This window comes from Notolabrus celidotus, chromosome 5, assembly GCF_009762535.1.
Source record: "Notolabrus celidotus isolate fNotCel1 chromosome 5, fNotCel1.pri, whole genome shotgun sequence".
Classification (NCBI taxonomy): Eukaryota; Metazoa; Chordata; class Actinopteri; order Labriformes; family Labridae; genus Notolabrus; species Notolabrus celidotus.
In genome coordinates this window covers 6,318,454-6,338,100 of record NC_048276.1, presented here as the reverse complement: position 1 = coordinate 6,338,100, position 19,647 = coordinate 6,318,454, and the positions used below count along the sequence as shown (strand labels likewise).

Here is a 19,647-nt window from a genome sequence, read left to right as displayed (position 1 = left end):
TTTTGTCTTAATTTAAGGGAGTGACAGGAAAAGTGGACATGCACCAAATACTGTCTGGACAAGGAATTGATCCTACAAGCAGTGCAATAAGGACTGTAGCCTCTGGTTAAGGGGCACCTGCTCCTCCAACTGAGCTAAACAGACACCCCAGGTTGAGCCCATTTCTATGGTATGTGTTGTGCTTTTTCAACTCTAGGGATGCAAGTTATGATAACCTGAGGTTCAGGTGAGATCTTAAAATAAACAACTCAAATTAATGTGTCTAACATGAGTCTGGTCCTGCTCCAGGTTTCTACCTGTTAAAGGAAGTTTGTCCTTGCCACTGTAACTTGCTTGGTTCCAGGTTCCTACAGGCTACAGCTACTAACATCCGTCTCACCACTATCATCTCTCTCTCTCTCTTCATCTCCCTCTATCCCTCTCTCCAACACAGTCTCAGCAGATGTGTGTCTAACATGAGTCTGGTCCTGCTGGAGGTTTCTCCCTGTTAAAGGAAGTTTGTCCTCGCCACTGTAACTTGCTAAATGCTGCAAAGTGCTCTGCTCATGGTGGATTAAGATGAGATCAGACTGAGTCCTGTCTGTAAGATGGAACTGGATCTTATCCTGTCTTGATGTTGGGTCTTTGTTAATGATTTAACATAGAGTACGGTCTAGACTGGCTCTGTTTGGAAAGAGTCTTGAGATAACGTTTGCTGGGATTTGGGGCTGTATAAATAAGATTGATTGATTAGTATGAATGTTTTGACAGCTAAAGATGATGCATCAGGTAAGTTCTTACCTAAAGGACTAGGAAACTAATGCTTTAATCAAACTAGACTAAAAGAAGAAATAAACAGACATGACTCTGTAGTAGAAATCACTTCACGGGCTCAAAAACACCTCCAAAAAAACGGGTCTGTGAACAAAGTTTGTCATTGCATCCTCAAATACAGGTTAAAACTGTAGCATGCAAAGAGGAGACCATTTAAACATGATTCAGAGACGACAGTAACTTATCTGGGCCGGAGTTAATTTAAGATGGACTGAGGTGAAGGGGAAAACTGTGCAGTGATCTGACAAATCCAAACTGTTCATTTTGGAAATCATGGACACCTCATCCACCTGGCTGTATTTGTAAAAGCGTCTTGAGAATTGATTGATTGATTGATTGATTGATTGATTGATTGATTGATTGATTGATTGATTGACAGGATAGCTTCAGCAAAAGTTATCACAGTGCATCTGTAAAAGCTGTCTTTCATTGTGTCAAAGCACATGTTAGATCTGTTGAAGTTACTCTTCCACAACATTGATTTAATATTTTGTTTGATACACCAAATCAACACATTTGCGCCCTAATTCAGACCACACCATATATCTTTCTGTCAGGCGCTGCTACATACTGATTCCAGAGACTGAATTTGTTTCCTGAGCAGCGTAATTGGAAACCAATGCATCCAGTCAGGCTCTGACAAAACGGCTAAATGGAAAAACTTTTCCCCGGGAGAATCGGAGCGTTGTAACTGCATTGTTCCACTACTGAAACATTAATTGCAAATAACCCACACTTTACTTTGCAACCCCCACTACCTCTTTTTCTCCCCCTCTCTCTCTCTCACTCTCTCACTCAATCTCTCACTCTCTCTCTCTCTGTGGGCACACTCACCTCCCAGCTCCTCGGTGGAGATGCTGGTGAGCTGGAAGGCTTCGCTGCCCTCCGTCAGGGAGCTGCTCAAGTAGTTGTCTGGATAGAGCAGGCCCGCCCGCACATGGTGGAATGGCATCTTCTCCCTGCAGAGCACACACATGCACAGAGTCTAAATAAACCTTGCGTATATGTGTGTGAGTGTGTGTGTGTGTGTGTGTGTGTGTGTGTGTGTGTGTGTGTGTGTGTGTGTGTGTGTGTGCTTGAAGGAGAGAAAAACACACAGGTTTGAGATATTTGTGTGCGTGTGTACTGAAACCCTGTCTCCCAATGCAGACATGAGTCCTTTTTAGAGACACAGTCTCCTGACGAGGGCACATTGTTCCTTCCATTCTTCTCATGCTCATTTCTGGGGAGAAACCGCTGTCTCCTAGTGGCACAAGCACACTGACAAATTATGTAATCTCATTATAATTCAATGGAGTCACAAGAAAAGTATTCCACTGTTATTGTTCTGATAAATACCATCAGAGCACAATCAGGAACTCGGTATAATCTTGCAATCATTCTCTGGCTGTCTTTCTCCTGCTCTCGCTCTTTGTGTAGCCTCGCCGGTCCGCAGAGGAAAAACATAAAGTCCTGTCATTCCGTGTTGTTTCCTCTAACCCCCCCACGTCAGATCTTGTGACTTCCTCTTCCTCTGGTTAATCCCCACTGTCACCTAACACCTCACCGAGGGACTTCAGGGCTTGACAGGGCATCAATCAGCCGCGGCCCCTGCTGTCGTCTGATCAGAGCGACTTTTGCTTTGATTCATGAGAGCTACCCCCCCCTGAGGGCTTTCCCAGTGTAATATTTTGACACTTTTGGCAATATGCTTCATGTAATATTCCCGCCAATAGAACACGGTGAACTGAAGCTAGTCGAGGTGAAAGGAGAGAGAGAGAGAGAGAGAGAAAGAGAGACAGAGATATCCCAGGAGTATTTCGTGAGCGGGCTGCTGCCAGACAGGAGAGATAGAGACAGAAGTGGAGATGTCTTTGTCACAGGAGACATTGTCAAAGTATAAACATCCTCTCTCCTCTCCTCTGCTCTCCTCTCCTTTCCTCTCTTCTCATCTCCTCCCCTCTCCTCTCTTCTATTATTTGAAACTCTAATCCTTTGTGGATCTTGGAATCAGTGCCAAGGGAGGGAAAAAGGACATTCACTGTGCATTAAAACAAAGACGGTGTAAAAGGTTAAGAGCCATGGGAGTCTGCTCTGGTGATCTGTAGAGGACAGCAGGAGTGAAAATAGCGGTGTGTATCAGTGCATGAGACACAGAAAGACAGCAAACAGTGTGTGCAGAAAGGTTTGTGTGAGATGGTGTGCACAGTTCGTGAGCTGGGAAGAAATTTAGTCTTCAGTCCATCTGCTCTTGGTTCTCCTCTGGTCCCAACCGCACATTAAAGCTACTTAAGGAGTATTTTTCTGCTGAGCCAAGTTTGAGCCAACAAGCTGCAAACACTCAACCACACGCAAACACACTCCTGCATCCCCGGAGGAAGCTAAATCAACTACTCAGAATGTAACTTGTATAATATCTGATCTGAGGAAATAATGTCGACCCCTTTTAGAAGCTCCTAATGACACGCAATTTGCTGGAATCCAGAGCTTTGTTTCCCAGGATTCATCAGGTCTCATTAAAGGAAGTTATTCTTATTTTTATGATGCAGCTCCATTTCTTGGGCGAGGACGGGTCAGATTCAGAGGCTGGAGGACTGAAAGAGCTTGACCTTGAGCCTCTGTGTTTGAGGATTCACAAAATATTAAATTTGAAGTGGTTACGCAGGGTCATCAGCACAAGGCCTGACAACTCATCTGCTACATTTTACCTTGAACAATGAACACAAGAGGTGTTTTGTCCACGTTCTCATGATAATTTGTTTTGACATGAAAGTCTGTGAGGCTGTCTGAAAGGAAAAAACAACAACCCAGAACTAATTAAATCATTGAGTTACAGAGGCGCGATTTAAATTGGGGTCGATAAAGGGATTATTCTATTGGTACTTAGCGATCAGGTGGTATAATGTCATCTAATAAAAACAATAAAAGTTGCTTTCATTCACTTATTACCAAAGCTACACACTCCAACACAGCAGGTGGAGGTATGTGATCCTCCATTACACACAGGGAAGAGGAACAAACGCAGAGAGAGAATAAAAATGGTGCTAAGTTATGTTTTTGGGGCATTTTTTGTCTTTATTAGATAGGAAAGCTGGAGAGAGAGACAGGAAATGTGGGGAATAGAGGTCGGGGGTCAACCTTGGGACCGCTGCGATGAGGATAGCCTCTGTATATGGCGAGCGCTTAAACTGCTAGGTTAATGGCATCCTAATGGCATGTTTTCCAGTGTTTCAGAGGAGGGTGGCACAATTTAAACTTTTGCAAATAAAATCCTCAAGATTTAATCATAGACTGTATAAATAATGGACGTAGTATCCGTGACGTCACCCATCGGTTTCTGAAGCCAATCGTCGGCGGGTGCCATATTGGAAATGCTAAACTCAACCTAACTTCTGTCGAGTTAGTGTGAGGTAAAGTGATGGGCGTTGAGCCTCCATACCAACAGCTACGGTGTTCCCGCCTGTCACTCAAGTCAGTCATGACCTTATTTGGGCAAAACTCTTAATCTTAATATCTTCTGAACCGTCGTGTTATAAAATAATTCACCCCTGTACAGTGTGCGCAGAAGGAGAAATGAGCCATTAAGAGCGAAGCCGTTTTTTAAACCAGGCTGTAAACATGTTTATTTCTGCTGTAAAGATAGTCTTTTTTGAATGGGTGTGTATGTGGTTTCCTGTGTTTCTGCAGCCAGCCTCAAGTGGACACTAGAGGAACTGCAGTTTTTCAGCACTTCAGCATTGGCTTCATATTATGAGACAGGAGGTTGCCGCTTGGATTCAACCAAGCGGCAACCTCTGTCTAAAAATATGAGTGTTAAAAGCTGCAGTTCATCGAGAATCCACTTGAGGCCGGCTCCGGAAGTACTGGAAGTCACAAACACATGAATGGGAAAAAGACGAATGTTGTCTGGATAGCTAATTTCTCCATCAGCTCACACTGTGACGCTCACACTAACATAGCAATTTCGAAGATATTGAGAGGAGTCTTCCAATGAGAGGCACAGCTGACTGCAGGAAGACTGTAGCTGTTGGCTAGGAGGCTCAAACTCCACCTCTTTACGTCACACTGGCTCCACAGCAGCAATATGCCTGCCGCCGCCGATTGGCCTCAAAACAGCTCTTCAGAAACAGATGGGTGACGTGACGGATACTACGTCCATATTTTATACAGTCTATGGATTTAACACAAAGACAGAATCAACAAAGATGTGGTAAAAAAAAATATGAAGCAGCAGATTCCACCATAAAACATTGAGTGCTGTATGTGCAGACTTCCAAAGTTAGTACAGTGAGTATTATTAGTTTGACGGCCCAGGGGCATGGTGTGAAAAAGACGTCACTGCATACTCAGGAGGGCTAAGATTCAGAGTGAAAAATTGGAATGACAGTTTAAGAGTCAGAACTGTTCTTTGTTCTGTGATTTGAGTTAGAATTGGCAGTTTGAGCGTGCCCCATGTACAGAGGCTATAGTCCTCATCGCAGCTAGTTGCTGGTTTGACTCCCAGCCATGACACTTTGCTTCATGTCTTCACCCACTCTCTGCTCCCCACGCTTCCTGTCTCGCATCAGCTGTCCAATCAATAAAGGCAAAATACGCCAAACACATGAACGCAAACACATCTGTAAATAGATTTCATATGTCATATAATTATTTGTTGTGTAAAATCCATACATGTTTCTGAGAGGTATCAACAGGTTTATTTATGAGTGTGCAGCAACTTATATTACCAAGTGAGAGAGACAGATTGACCCAGCTGTGGTTTCTTCCTCTGAGATAATTACACCTTTGCATCACCTGAAGGCAACATGCTGTCTTCTTCCTCTGATTGCAGCTCAGGTTGTGTGTTTGCATGTCTGCATCTTGGTCATTCATGTGCACATGATCAAAAAGGTTGTTTTTAATTTACTGATGTAGAAACAGTGAATTAATGATGAATTTGCATGTCAGACAAGTTCATGTGTGTACCTGTACATTTAGGGAATACGATGCATGTATATTAGATGTTCCTTTAATATTTTATCGGCTGGAGCTGTCGCTGCATGAACATTTAATGAACATTTAATGGCTCTTCCTTAAATCCTTAAACCCATCAATGAAGCAGGAATTCAGCAATTATAAAATCTGTGGATAAATTAATAAGACATATGATATAAAATTTAAATTAGGATGTATTTTAACAATCCATCTACTCACACGATTGTCCCCCTGACAGAAACACCCACTCACTCATGGCAGAAAAACCAGCAGACACGCAAACACATACATCAAACTCAGTCACACACTCACCCTCTCTCTTTTTATACCTCCCTCTCTCTCACTCCTCTTTTTTTTTCTCCCATATATTTTTGGATTGTGATTTTTCTACTCGTGAAAACACAGGCTGTTGTCACAGAGACGGACATGAGAGCTGACAAGGACAAGCTTTAGCAGAAACCTCCATCTGATAAGCCTCATTGCCTGGCTGAGAGAAGACAGACAGGAGTGCCAGACAGACAGGTAGAGATGAGGGGGAAGGGGGGATGAAAGAAGCCAATGAAAGGGGGGTTGACTGATGGTGTTTGAACTGAGGGGTCACCTGCACCCCGGGGAACAGAGTTTCAAGTCTGCAGCGTGGTGATCAGACCGAATTTAAGCTCAGAGGAGAGGGAAGGGGCTGAGATCAAGGGAGAGGAGCAAGAGAGATTGAGCAAAACCCTGGGAATGGGGAGACAGGAGAAACATGTTTTTTTTCCTTCACCTCCCTCTGTCCCGGATTGAGAGATAAGCATTAGCAGAGAGGTGGAAAGGAGCACGTGTCCAACACTGCCATCACAAACAGACAGCTCCAAAAACACAACAAAATCAAGTTTATTCATCACATCAAGGAAAGCAGATTGTAACTGCAGCAGAAGCCGCCAATTAGCCTCTAGAACATTGAAAAATGTGTGATTTTACTTCATCTATGGAACCTCCTGTGACTGAGAGATCTGTACGCAGGCCAGGCAGCCTTTTAAATAAATCAACAACATTTTCTCTTTTTACTTCAATCCACTAAAACATCAATCAGCACTCCACTGACTCTTGTTTTGGAGATAAAGCTCCTGCCGCCTGTCAAAAATAATGAGAGATCACAGCTGATCAGGAGAAGCGTCAGCCCCAGGATAAAGGTGAAGTCCAAACTCTGTGATTTGTCAAACGGACTAAACAAAAGAAGGATGTGCTGCTTCAACAGGCAGCCAACACTGAGATGGATTCTGATTAGATTTGCTGCTAAACCAATAATAAAATGATTAAATATGAACGCCTTGCCCTCTTTGCTTTATCAATGTCACATTATCAGTGTCTTCTGATGTCACCTTGAGCAGAGATAGGAAGCTGATCTCTGACAGTTAAATCTGCTCTTACAAAATAAACAATTCTGCCTTGAGTGGCCTCCCCCAGGGGTCATCCTGGGTCACCCAACACGCCCTATCTGACCACATCACCAGCAGCTGCGTCAGGTGAAGAGTTCTGGTTCTTCACCACCAACCCTGGAAGCAGTGGCGGAGCCAGGGTGGTGACCAGGGGTGGCCATGGACACCTCTGAAGACTGATTGGCCACCCCAGTGGCCACCCTGAAATTCTTAAACATGATTGGCCATTTGCCATTTCAGAGGTGTTACTTATATTTAAATCAGTTATTGTGTTGTTGTGTTTCAAGCTGCAGAGACAGTAGTTTCTTTGCATTTGAGTATTTTTTTTGTTGATGCTTTGATTTTGGACAATCATCTTCATTTTGAGTCCTTAAAGAGTTCAGCACATTTAAATGTTGACACTCTGTTGAGTTACATTATTAATCTTAACATTAGAAATCTACAAATTTGTAACATTTGTTAAATTATTCTATGAAAAGAAGTTAAAGTAGATGTGATTATTGGAGGTAACCCTACTAGGTTTGGGGTAAGCCCCTAATGTTTTCCACGCCTGGCCACCCCTTAACAGTCAGTGCCCCAGTTTGGCCACCCAGGTCAAAACTGTCTGGCTCCGCCACTGCCAGGAAGATGAGATGTTTATGTGTGTGTCATTAATTTCCTTACAGGTGGTTTGAGATGATGCTTCTTGGGTGTTTCAAGAGTGATGCACAGCGGGGATAAGAGGTGAACACTCACGATGGTGTGCCACGCGGCGCGCATCTGCAGAGGAGAGCGCGCAGCTGGACGCACACGCTCAGAGACGCTGCCAGATTTCGCCCTCGTTGCACTAAGAACTGTGTGTCTAGAAATAAGATAAACATGCAGAAGGAAAACATTCATGAGCTCAACTCTACTCGCTGAAACGCTTGCCCAAAACCTTCTGATAGCATGCACGTAACACCCTCCACCCACCTTCCACCGGCATGTCTTCACAGAGACTCAGATGATGAATGTGTGCGAGACAAGTGACAGATCTGGCCATCATTCTTCATGACTTGAGAGTTTCGCAGCATCAGTCGATGAGAATGAATACAAGTGTCTTCAGACAGCAGCTCATCTCATTTATCAGAAACCCGAGTGAGAACTACAGCAGAGTGAGTGAGCACGAGGACAGCTGATACAAAGCGTCATGTAGGCTATAGAGTGTGTGTGATGAAGTGCTTTACATCCTGCTGCCTGTTGAAGCAATTATATTGTAATTGCACTTATAGAGCACGTGTGATGAACCTGTAATCACCCTCTAATCACACCGATCAAACCCACACAGAGCGCAGTGACGCGCGCGACGCGCACAAACAGCTGGAGAGAGGTTTTCAGGAGAAGATGAAAGAGTCGGAATGCAAATACACACAAACATCACTGTGTTGTCAGTCACCAACACACACAGATCATGTAGACTTCAGCACATACATGCAAGTCTATTTACTTATGCATGCGCCCGCGCACAAGCACGCGCCGCACATGTACACAGATCACAACAGGTGCAGTCGCCCGCGCAGCTCTGCGGCCATCTGAGGCACAGACGCATGGGCGGCTGATCAGGTATCAGAAATCACCTTTTAACACACCCACCCAGAGGTGACAGTGGCAGCCTTACCTGCCTGTGAAGCGACGGGTGTCAGATTCACCCCCTGCTCGGTTACAGAACCGTCGCCGGAGACGCTGAGGGTGTTCCGATTTGCTCAAGATGTGTTCAGTCTGTTTGCATCCGTCCTGCGCTCTTGAGGAGTCCGTCCGACAGCCAGAGATGGACTCATTCAGTCTGTGTGTGGGGACCAGCCTCGGGGATTCACCGGGGTGTCATGTGTCTGCACACTTTTCCAGACAGAAAATCAACTGGTTAGGAGAGGAGGAGGAAAAGGAGAAAATGTGTCCGTCTCAGTTGAAGCACAAAACCCACATGTATGGCCTCCCATTCGATTTCTACATCTCAGTTCATCCTCGACATATCTTGAGAAATTTGGGATGAAGCAGTTGGTTATAGGTAGAGTGCCAAGTCTTCGTCCTATCAGCTCACCCAGACGGACGCCACCCAGCCGCCCACGGGTCTGGGTCTCAGAACCGCTGCTGCTGCTATTATTGCCGGTCTCCTCCTCCTCCTCAAAGCATAAATCACGATTTAAATTCAATCTGCTCTGAAGAATCAACACGTCGCAGTGGAGAGGACGGAGCCTTTGGGTGTAGATCGGTAGTAAAACAGAGGAGGGGGATCTCCCGACGCTCCCGATGCATTTATCTCGGTTCCTCCTGGTGACAGAGTTAACCCATTTATCGGTCCAGTCCGGTAAGGGAGGGGCCACATGGGGTCCACGGCAGCAGAGGTGCGAGTGAGTATAGGTGAGAGGGAAATATGCGACGCTGTGGAGAGATGCCCACTTCAAAGGTGTGTGAGAGAGAGAGAAAGGGAGAGAGAGTGTGTATCAGAGAGAGAGAGAGAGAGAGAGAGAGAGAGAGAGAGAGAGAGAGAGTGGGTGTGAGGTCCGAGCAATTAAGGTTTCAATGGATCCGTGAAGCTCCCCCCTGGGGAAGTGTGTGTGCGTTTGGGCGTGAGTGTGTGTGTGTGTGTGTTTTCATTTAGCCATTCCTTACAGCTCTAAGAGTCATTGATGACCAATTATGGTGTTTAGGAAGTGACATCAGCCGCAGTGCTTAAATGATGCAGTGTCTGACCCCCTCTTTTTTCCCCTCCACACCACCAAATCTAAACCATCTGTTTTTCTTCTTCATGGGTTAAAATTCAAGACATTACCTGCACCTAAAACCTCTTTGAGTCCCTGTGATTAGACGTCCTCTTACATCCTATTTTGGGTGTTTTCGCTCTCTGCCTCTGTAGACCCCCCCACCCCCCACCCCCACCCACACTATCCTATTTACATCCCCAATTATATAATAGCCTGAGTGAAGTTTCTGTTTCCCCCACAGCAGCAGCCTCGAGGTGGAAAACCAAGTCTCCTGCGCTGCTGCTGCTGCTGCTGCTGAGCTCTTCAAATTAAATGAGGGTGCAGCAACTTATTTCACAGCCAGAATTTACCCCCTCCTGGTGATTGCAATGGGTTAATACATCATGTGTGCAACCTGGAGGGGTTCAACAGTGAGCTGGGGCTCTATAGACTGCTGTTCTTTCATCTGAAGGCATCAGTGAAAAGTAAATACAGCACAACTGAGTCATGGATGTTTCACCCTGGTGCTCTAACAGCATGTTGGCCATATCTAATGAGCCTGACAAAGGGCTGGAACAGATCTGCTTTGGGAAAATGAGGCCAATCTGAGACACAAAGTCTGTGAATTTCCCCTTAATGCTCACACAGAGAAATCTGGTTAAAGAGGTGGAAGGCTGTCATGCTCATCCGTGGTGCAGATTTTCTTTTTTTGGCACTGTCCATGGTGCTGAAGGGCTTTCTGGAGCAGAGGCAGGACGAATGAAGGTGAAGTGATGAGCCTCATGTCAGCATTTACAAACAGCCTGACCTGCACCACTGCAATATCTGCAAGGTTCAAATTAGATTTAAGTTTGTTCAAAGGCACAAGGACTTTCCTCAGAGACGGTTAGAGGAGATTTCCTTTTCATACCTCACCTCTTATTCTTTAATAATTCCATGAATGTCATTCATTAAATACAGGACAATCAATCTTGTGGAATACAATTCAGGGAGGATTGATAAGCCCTTACATCATCCAAACACACACACACACACACACACACACACACACACACACACACACACACACACACACACACACACACACACACACACACACACACACACACACACACACATGCTCTCTACACATGCTCTCTCTCTCTCTCTCTCTCTCTCTCTCTCTCTCTCACACACACACACAAAACTTAATGACCACTTTCTCCATAGCCAAAATCTTTGAGTCCACACAGAGTACAGATTGACCAATTAAATGTTTGACCGATTAATCGGGCTCATTAATCAGCCAATCAATTAATCAGCTGATGCCTGCACTCACAAGGCTGATTAGAAAGATTAACAATTAATGTCTGCAGACGATCCACACAGCATCGTCAGTGCGCTCCACATTCTGTATTCTGCTATACAGTTCCTCACTTCACCATCATCTTTTCTAAATTACAATGTTACTGTTACTGGGGGGTGTTAATATGAAATCTGTTCTGATGCAGAGTGAATGCAGTTCAATATTGCTTCAGGAATGTTCAGAAATCTAATACTAAATGTATTTTCCTGTCCCATTAATTGATTTAAGATCCATCTAAAACATGTTTCTGGCTAAGATAGTTTAGATTGTTATGTGCATTGAATTATGTAATTATCTGCATTGGCCATTAAAAATGATATTTGTCCATAGACTGTATAATAAATGGAGGTAGAATCCGTGAAGTCACCCATCTGTTTCTGAAGTCCTGTTTTGAAGCAGATCGTCGGCGGGTGCCTTAATGGAAATGCTGAATTCAATCTAACTTTGTCCGAGCAAATGTGAGTCAAAGAGGCAGGCTTTGAGCCGCTTTGCCTGCCTGTCAATCAAGTCAGCCATGCCCTTATTTGGGCAAAACTTTTAAGTTTAATATCTTCAAAAAAACAAGTTATAAATAAGTCAGTCCCCATACAATGTATGCAGATAGAGAAATAAACTACTCAGACCTAAACGGTTTATTGAACCAGGCTGTAAACATGTTTATTACTGCTCTAAAGATTGTGTTTTTTTTAATGGGTGTGTATGTGGTTTCTGGGACGCTTGATGAACTGCAGTTTTTAACACTTCCCCATTGGCTTATTATTTTAAGACCAGAAGTTGCCACTTGTTCTGGACGACCAATAATACAGAGTCTGTCTAAGATTTTGCTACAGACTGTTCTTGCTGTGTTTTGGTCGATGGGGGCCACTAGGGGCCAGGTGGTAGGGTATGTAGCATCATTGTTGTCAATCCCTTGAGTTTGCACGTGGTAATATGGGTTATGTTGTTATATTGATTGGGTCTGCTGGTAGATATGATGGACAGTGGAAGTGGGCATGAGGGGTTTAGGTCTGGGATGGGAAAGCTAACTGTTGAGCCTCTCTGAGGTGTCATGGGCTTAACTAAAGGGAATATCAGTGAAGGGAGGAGCCCACTCGATAACCCCAGTGTTGTGCTGGCTCTGCTGTCCAATCTATGTCTGGCTTTAGGGACATGAGGAGCCATGTTTTCCTTCTTATCAAAGCACCTTATGATTGTCTCAAAAAACACTTTCTAATATTCTCAAACTCCTCGAGTCCATACAGAAAACATTTACTTAATGACAAATTCAAGTAAAAGACAACCTAAAGCATGATAGTTGTTTTGGGCGTTGTTTTCTGGATGCTTTCACACCTGTAGCTCTATGTTTCCTTTCACACCTGTAGCTCTATGTTTCCTTTCCAATCCTTTTCCCACAGCGCAGGTGAACCCATGCCATGCCTACTGGTCGCACCATGCACTGTGGGAAGCCAGCTCCAAGACACCTACGTCAGTAACCTAACAATGACATGAGTCATGAGTTGACTTGGAGCAGGTAGGAGGTGAAATGCCTCATTGACATTTGAGCAGACGAGCACATTTGTCAAATGTTGGACACCGCTCACTTAAATGCAGAAGTTTACAACATTATGACTCAGCACATGACTAAGAGGGGCTTTCACCGCTCTGCAGAGCCGTGTGAGGACTCCAACAGCAGTATGTAAAGGTAGGAGACCAGCCGGCACAAGTGGAGGTACCAGAGATGAGAAGGAGATATTCCTCTGGTAATACATTCTCAGAAATGATCCAGTAGATGTTGTAGCCGCTCCGCTTAGCACCAACTCTTCTGCTGATGTTGAGTTGAATGGAGGCGGTGAGTTACATCAGCCTATTGCTATAACTACCTCACCTACTTCTGGAGAGTGATGAGCCAAGCAGCTATTTGATCTGGTTGCTGGGTTGATTGCATTCTCACTTCAAGGGTTGCAGGGTTCACTTCCAATCCAAGTTTCAATCAGAAGTGAGCTGAGACCACTTCCTCTCTGCGATCTTAGCCCACCTACTTAGCTCTGCAGCAGGGTGCAATTACTGTGTTCACATATGTTCGGATGACCCCGGCCAGGGAGGGAAACAACCCGTGTCTAAATAACTTCTCTTAACGATACAGGTGTGAAAGCACCCTGAGAAATTAATCTAGGTGTTTAACCTTTAATCAATGACTCTTGTAAGAATGTGTAGGCCCCTTGGTCACATCGTTCTAAAGACTTTAACCAGGTTCACAACATGAATTAAAGATGAGGTAGGTGGAGCAGCCAGGATCAGCTGGGTCCAGTATAGAGAGAACAACATAAAGAACAGGTTACAGAGCTTTTCTGTGGTTGAATTACTTTCATTTGGACAGTATTACGTTACTTTTGTGCTTTGAGCATGCTGCATAACTATTGGGTTTCGTTGTTGCAGGTTTAAATGTGTTTGATTTTAATAATTGAGTTTCACTTTGTCGTCCTGTTACCTTCTGACACAGTTATAATCTTAGAGTCCTGCTGTGGTCGACCTGGATCACGGATATGTGGCTGTTAACAATTACAACCATCATCAATTAGTATTTCTGATCTATACAATCTGATAAACGTTCAGGAGTCCGTATATGGGGTTCTATTTTGAATTTGAGCAGATGTTACATGCTGTTCTCGTGCCTGACTTCCTGTCCAGGTCAATATTCTCTGTTCAGCTTAACACGTGCTGGAGGTTTGCTCCGTTGAAAATGGACTTGGTGCGTATCTTTAGCAAGCAACCTCTGGTCTTCAAATATGAAGCCCAGCAGTTCATTGAGCGTCCACTAGAGGCTGGCTGCAGAAACACAGGAAACCACATACACACCCATTAAAAAAAGATGATCTTTGCAGCAGAAATAAACATGTTTACAGCCTGGTACAAAAAACAGTTTAGGTCTGAAGAGCTCATTTCTCTCTCAGCACACACTGTACAGGGGTGAATTGTTTCATAACTTGTTCTTTTTCAAGATGTTAATCTTACAAGTTTTGCCTAAATAAGGACATGGCTGGCTTGATTGACAGACAAGTACTCTGTAGCTGTTAGCGAAAAGGCTAAACCCCACCTCTTTACCTCACACTAGCTTGACAGGCGTTAGGTTGAGTTCAGCATTTCCAATATGGCACCCGCCGAAGATTGGCTTCAAAACAGCGCTTCAGGGACAGAAAGGTGACGTCAGATACTACGTCCATTTATTATACAGTCTATGCTGCGCGGCTCTGATGGAACACCGTGCATCCTGTGTGAATTGGATGTAATGTAGACCAGGGGTTCCTAAAGTGTTGGTCGGGAACCCCTGGGGGGTAGCGAGACACAAATGGGGGGTCGTGAGATGTCCTCCAGAATTTTTTTTTTTTTAAAGTTATCTAAAAATAGTACATTTTACCCATTATAGTAAAAAAATATATTAAAAAAATGAGTAACTGAATCTGAAATAAAACATTGGAAATAGAAAATGCAAAAAGAAAGGCAGTTTTCTGCCTTTCTTTTTTGCCAGATGACACCTAAGTTTGTGAACAGTTAATTATCAAAAGCATCAGTAGCAGTAGGTTCATTCATAACAGCACAGGAAACAGCCATATATAGTTAAGCTATTTTTCTGCAGACCAGCTAAATGAAGCCACTTTAAATCACTTTAAGAGACAGTAGGGGTCACAAGTCCTTGGCACCTATATTTTGGGGGTTGAGGGCTGAAAAGTTTGGGAACCCCTCATGTAGACAATTGAGTAGCTACCACAAGCCTCTAAAGCAACGCCAATGTTCCTTTAGTTAGATTCAAATCTCTTTACTCTCCTGAAGACAAGATCAGCAATTATCTTAAAAAATACACTGTTAGTTTTTTGATGATGGTGATAGGAAAACATATTGTCCAAAAATCTCCCTCAGACCTTCAGTCTGTTGAGAATTTGATGACTTAAGAGGCTATAGCTCATGATTCACATCATTTCATGCTCATCACTGTCATCAAGCGGCAGCTGTAAAGGGTAGACTCTGACTTTTCCAGCACTTACAGGAGTTATTACGGAATATAAAATGTTGAATATTGGAACGTTAAATTGAAAGCCATTAAGTTCAATCCACTGCTGGGTCCTATCCACTTCCTTATCATATTAGGGGAGTCCATCTGCTGTCCTAAATAGACTCAGCTGTGCAGCCGGTATCAGGTGAGGTGATAATCTAAAATCTCATGGTGAGTTTAGCAGAATTTTTCACAGGTGTTTAGAAATCCAATATATTGCCTCTTTTTTGGGGAAGGGGTAAAGTTGGTCAGGAGTTTACTGTTTATTATATATAAAGCAAAAATGGGGGACATGAAAAATAATTACAGAAGTATAAAATGCCAACAGCAACTCTGTGCTGCTATCTATCCATCTTACTGACTGATACACTTCACCCAGAGTATGACTCACAGCTGGATCCAACCGAGACACCTGAGAGAATTCATGATTGGCAAAACCTCAGGCTTCACAAACACAAAGAGAGGGACACACTAACATGGACTCTGACCACACAACAAATCAATACACAGAGTCATGTCAGCCATCACAAGTAGCTGCTGCCCCATTTCTCCCTGTACTGTTTCCGTTCACTGTTCCCTAATAAAGATGTGTTTTTATTCTGCCTCCTGAGCTTTAATCACTGCATAAATGAGACCGTGACCAAAACCTAGCCTGGAGTGGCAGATTTAACCACTCTGGCTTTTTAAAATTAGATTGTTGACAGTGCAGAACGCCAAGAAGAAATCAGGGGATGACAAGCGATAAAAGCTTTTAAAAGGGCTGAATTGAGTTTGAATCTCTGAGCTGTTATAATAGTCGGGTGGCCACGAGGGCAGCGGGGCCTTAATCCAGTCAAATTTATTCAACAAATAAGTAGGAATAGCTGTATTAAAGTGCACACATTTGAGAAAGAAAGAAGCCTGCTGTATCTGATGGGACAGGGAAATGGGTCGGAGTGAATTTTTAGTCTTAAAGAGTGTCTGTTGAGGTCACAGTACAGCTGTCTTTTGAACAAGAACATTTGCATTTCAAAGTTCATGTTCAGATACGGCAATTTATTTCCTCCCGCCAGTGAAAGGTGACGTTAATGTGCTGCTTTAATGGCCTCTTTCAGACTGTTGTATTTATCAAAATGAAAAGATTATCTCGAGGGGATCCAACATTTGTGACTTGTGGAGGTAAAAAGTCAAACAGGACATAATGGGGAGTGAAGTGTGTTAAAGGGATATTTCAGTTTTTTTGAAGTGGGATCGTATGAGTTACATTACACTAGTGCTCCTGCTAGCAACAATGAGTGTGGGTGAGCTCTTCCCCTTTAAAGGTGACATATCATGCAAAATCGACTTTTTAATGGTTCTCTACCTGAAATATGTTTCCCTGGCATGTCTACAAACCCCCCGAGAATGATAAAAATCCATTCTGCCCCTGTTCTGATTTCTCCACCTTTCTGTAAATGTGTGCTGAAATGAGCCGTTTCAGTTTTCTGTGTTTTTCATACGTCACAACGCCATCCGGTCTGTAACAGGAAGTCAGAGCTCGGAGCTTGTTCAGCCCATTGACTGAATAAAATACAACTCAACCCCTCCTCTGTTTTTCATTCCCTGCACACGTGTGCTAACAAGGAGCTTAGGAGGGAGGCATGCTAGTTGTAGGCTGTCTTAATAAACACAAAGGTCAGTTTTACTCCCCACGTCTGCAGATTTGAAGATCTAGTGGATATTTTTTTATTTTGCATGGAAAAGTGCTAGCGCTAGTTAGCATAGCCACATAGCTACATGTTCGTCGCTGTGTGCCAAGACACACGTCGACATACTGAAAAATAAAACAACCAGAAACAAATCTGTGACCAATGGTTCAGAAAGTTCCTGCTGCAGGCGCCTCTCCGTCAGGATCAGATTCTGGATCAGATTCAGAGGGTTGAAGTAACGTGGGTCTGTGAGCAGCCGTGTATATTCAGCCAACATGTAAACATTAGATCAACGTGCTGGAGAGCCGAGGCCACACCTACTTCCTGTGGGGGCGTGGTCAGAGAGCTCATTCTCATTCATTAAAGGCACAGACACAGAAAACAGCCTGTTCTGAGCAGGGCTGAAGAAGAGGGGTTTACAGGCAGACCAAAATCTGATTTCAAAGTGTTTTTTTGAGCAATAAACTTTAAAGACATGTTTTGGGGACCTCTTAGACCAATATATTTTGATGAAAGAGAGCATAATATGTCCCCTTTAATGAGAAAATTCGCAGAGGACCGGCAGGTAAGCTAGGCTATTTTCTCTGCGGACGGGACCTCCTATTTCGCGTAATTTGTAGTTTGCAGTTTGTAGTTTTTGTTCCTAAAAGTGCAAGCAGATCCAAACAACTGATCGGCGTGTATCCGTGCTCATGCAGCGGAAGAACACCGGTCTGCGAGTTGTGTCAAAACAAAGTGGATTTCTGTCAGCAAACTGAATAGCTCCGATGGTTTCTACTGATGCATGCATTTGCACTGTGATGAGTTCCTGGACCATATGTTCTTAACTTTGGCGAGATTGCACGAAATAGGCAGAGAAAATAGCCTAGCTTACCTGCTGGTCCTCTGGGAATTTTCTCATTAAAGGGGAAGAGCTCACCCGCACGCATTGTTGCTAGCAGGAGCACTAGTGTAATGTAACTCATACGACCCCACTTAAAAAAAAACTGAAATACCCCTTTAATATGATAGTTTAGGCGCAGTGCTCCACTTTAGCATACGCCTATGCTGCTTCAAATACTTCTCATATAAATTCTGTCTACTTTGTGAAGTTGCAACTGGCAGAAAAAAGCGACCCATTGATCTTGCTCCACCGCTCCCTCATGCAGTGGAAACCTGGCAGCCGCGGGAACATGAGAAAGCACATTACGGTTTCAGATCACAACCCTGCTGTGTAATACATTCCACATCTCTCCAAATCCAACCTCATTTTCATTAGCATTTAGATATTGTCATCATCCATTCCACTCCACATGCCTGCCGTGCTTATTCCCAGTCTTGCAGCAATGATGACCTTCCGCTGGGGAAAAAACTGGATCCTGTCGGCCCGAGTTTTGCACCGTGGGCATCAGAGAAAATCACATTTAAAATCCCTAAGCAGCGTAATTCACATCACCTATGTGCTCAGATGCTTAAATAATCAGTAGACAAGCGTGACAAAGTGCATTTGGACGCATATGTGCTTGCATACATGAATAAGAAAGTGATATTTGGATTAAAAGACAAAGTGGGAGTGTGCAAGTGAGAAAGAGACAAGATCAAGAGGATCTATGATAAACAGGTCAACGCTGGAACAGGACCAGGCATAAATATACAATCGCAACATTACCGCTGAAAGGTCACCCAACAAAACAATAAACTAGTATAGAAAACTCTGTCTCAAGCTGTTCCTCACACCAGGGCTGAATACACACATGCCCTCTAACTTATACGATACCCTCAGGACACAGGGGTAAAACTTAAAGTTCCCCTCAGGAAGGTTACACGGCGACACCACATGAATAATGCAACAGGGATGCTTTAGCATTCAGCCCGTGTGTGAGCAGACACGTGTATGTGTGTGAGAGATGGGAAGTATAGTCAGCTGCCTGCAGATGTGACATTAAACAAGATGATGAACATTTCAAGACATTTTGCTTCAAACCCTAAATATGAGACCTTGAAAACTTCAGGCTCAGTGGAAAATTTGAATATCTGTTCCATTGTTTGCTGGGGGTGGAAAGAGCAAGGCCAGCGGCAGCCTGTCCAGGGACGTGTAATCACTTGATTAAGTATTCCAAACAATATGTGCGGTTACTATTATTAATATCACGCCAGTGTTAGCTTCTCTACACTGGCTCCCCATATAATCTAGAATAGTCAGAAACCTTCGTATCTTAAAGAGCTCATAGTTCCCTATTACCTCTCTAGAACACTACACTCCAAACATGCAGGCCTGCTCGTCGTACCTGAAGTCTCTAAAAGTAGTACGGGAGGTTGAGCCTTCAGTTATCAGGCCCTTCTCCTTTGGAATCTTCTACCATTCAGGGTCCGGGAAGCAGACACCCTCTCTACTTTTAAGAGTAGGCTTCAAACTTTCCTTTGTGATAAAGCTTAAAGTTAAAGCTGGATCAGGCTTGGACCAGGTCTTGGTTATGCTGCAATAGGCTTAGACTGCCCAGGGAACTGACACATCATTTCCTTTAACACTCCCTGCCCCAAGTGACGTGCCAGACTCCAGCAGTAATCAATCAATCAATCAATCAATCAATCAATCAATCAATCAATCAATCAATCAATCAATCAATCAATCAATCAATCAATCAATCAATCAATCAATCAATCAATCAATCAATCTTTATTTATGTTACAATGTTACAATGTCATTTAGCAGACGCTTTTATCCAAAGCGACGTACATACAAGAA

General features: G+C 43.7%; 1 protein-coding gene across 1 annotated transcript in view; it reads right to left on the bottom strand.

Annotated features, from left to right (window-relative positions):
* Nucleotides 1-9,785, bottom strand: part of caln2 (calneuron 2) — a 52,426-nt gene extending 42,641 nt beyond the window's left edge. The window contains exons 1-2 of the mRNA XM_034683974.1: nt 8,821-9,785; nt 1,648-1,772 (exon numbers count right to left, since the gene is read on the bottom strand). Of these exons, the coding sequence (XP_034539865.1) occupies nt 1,648-1,765 (118 nt within the window). The 5' untranslated portion in view covers nt 1,766-1,772; nt 8,821-9,785. The remainder of the gene's footprint in view (nt 1-1,647; nt 1,773-8,820) is intronic.
* Between the last annotated feature and the right edge of the window lie 9,862 nt (nt 9,786-19,647).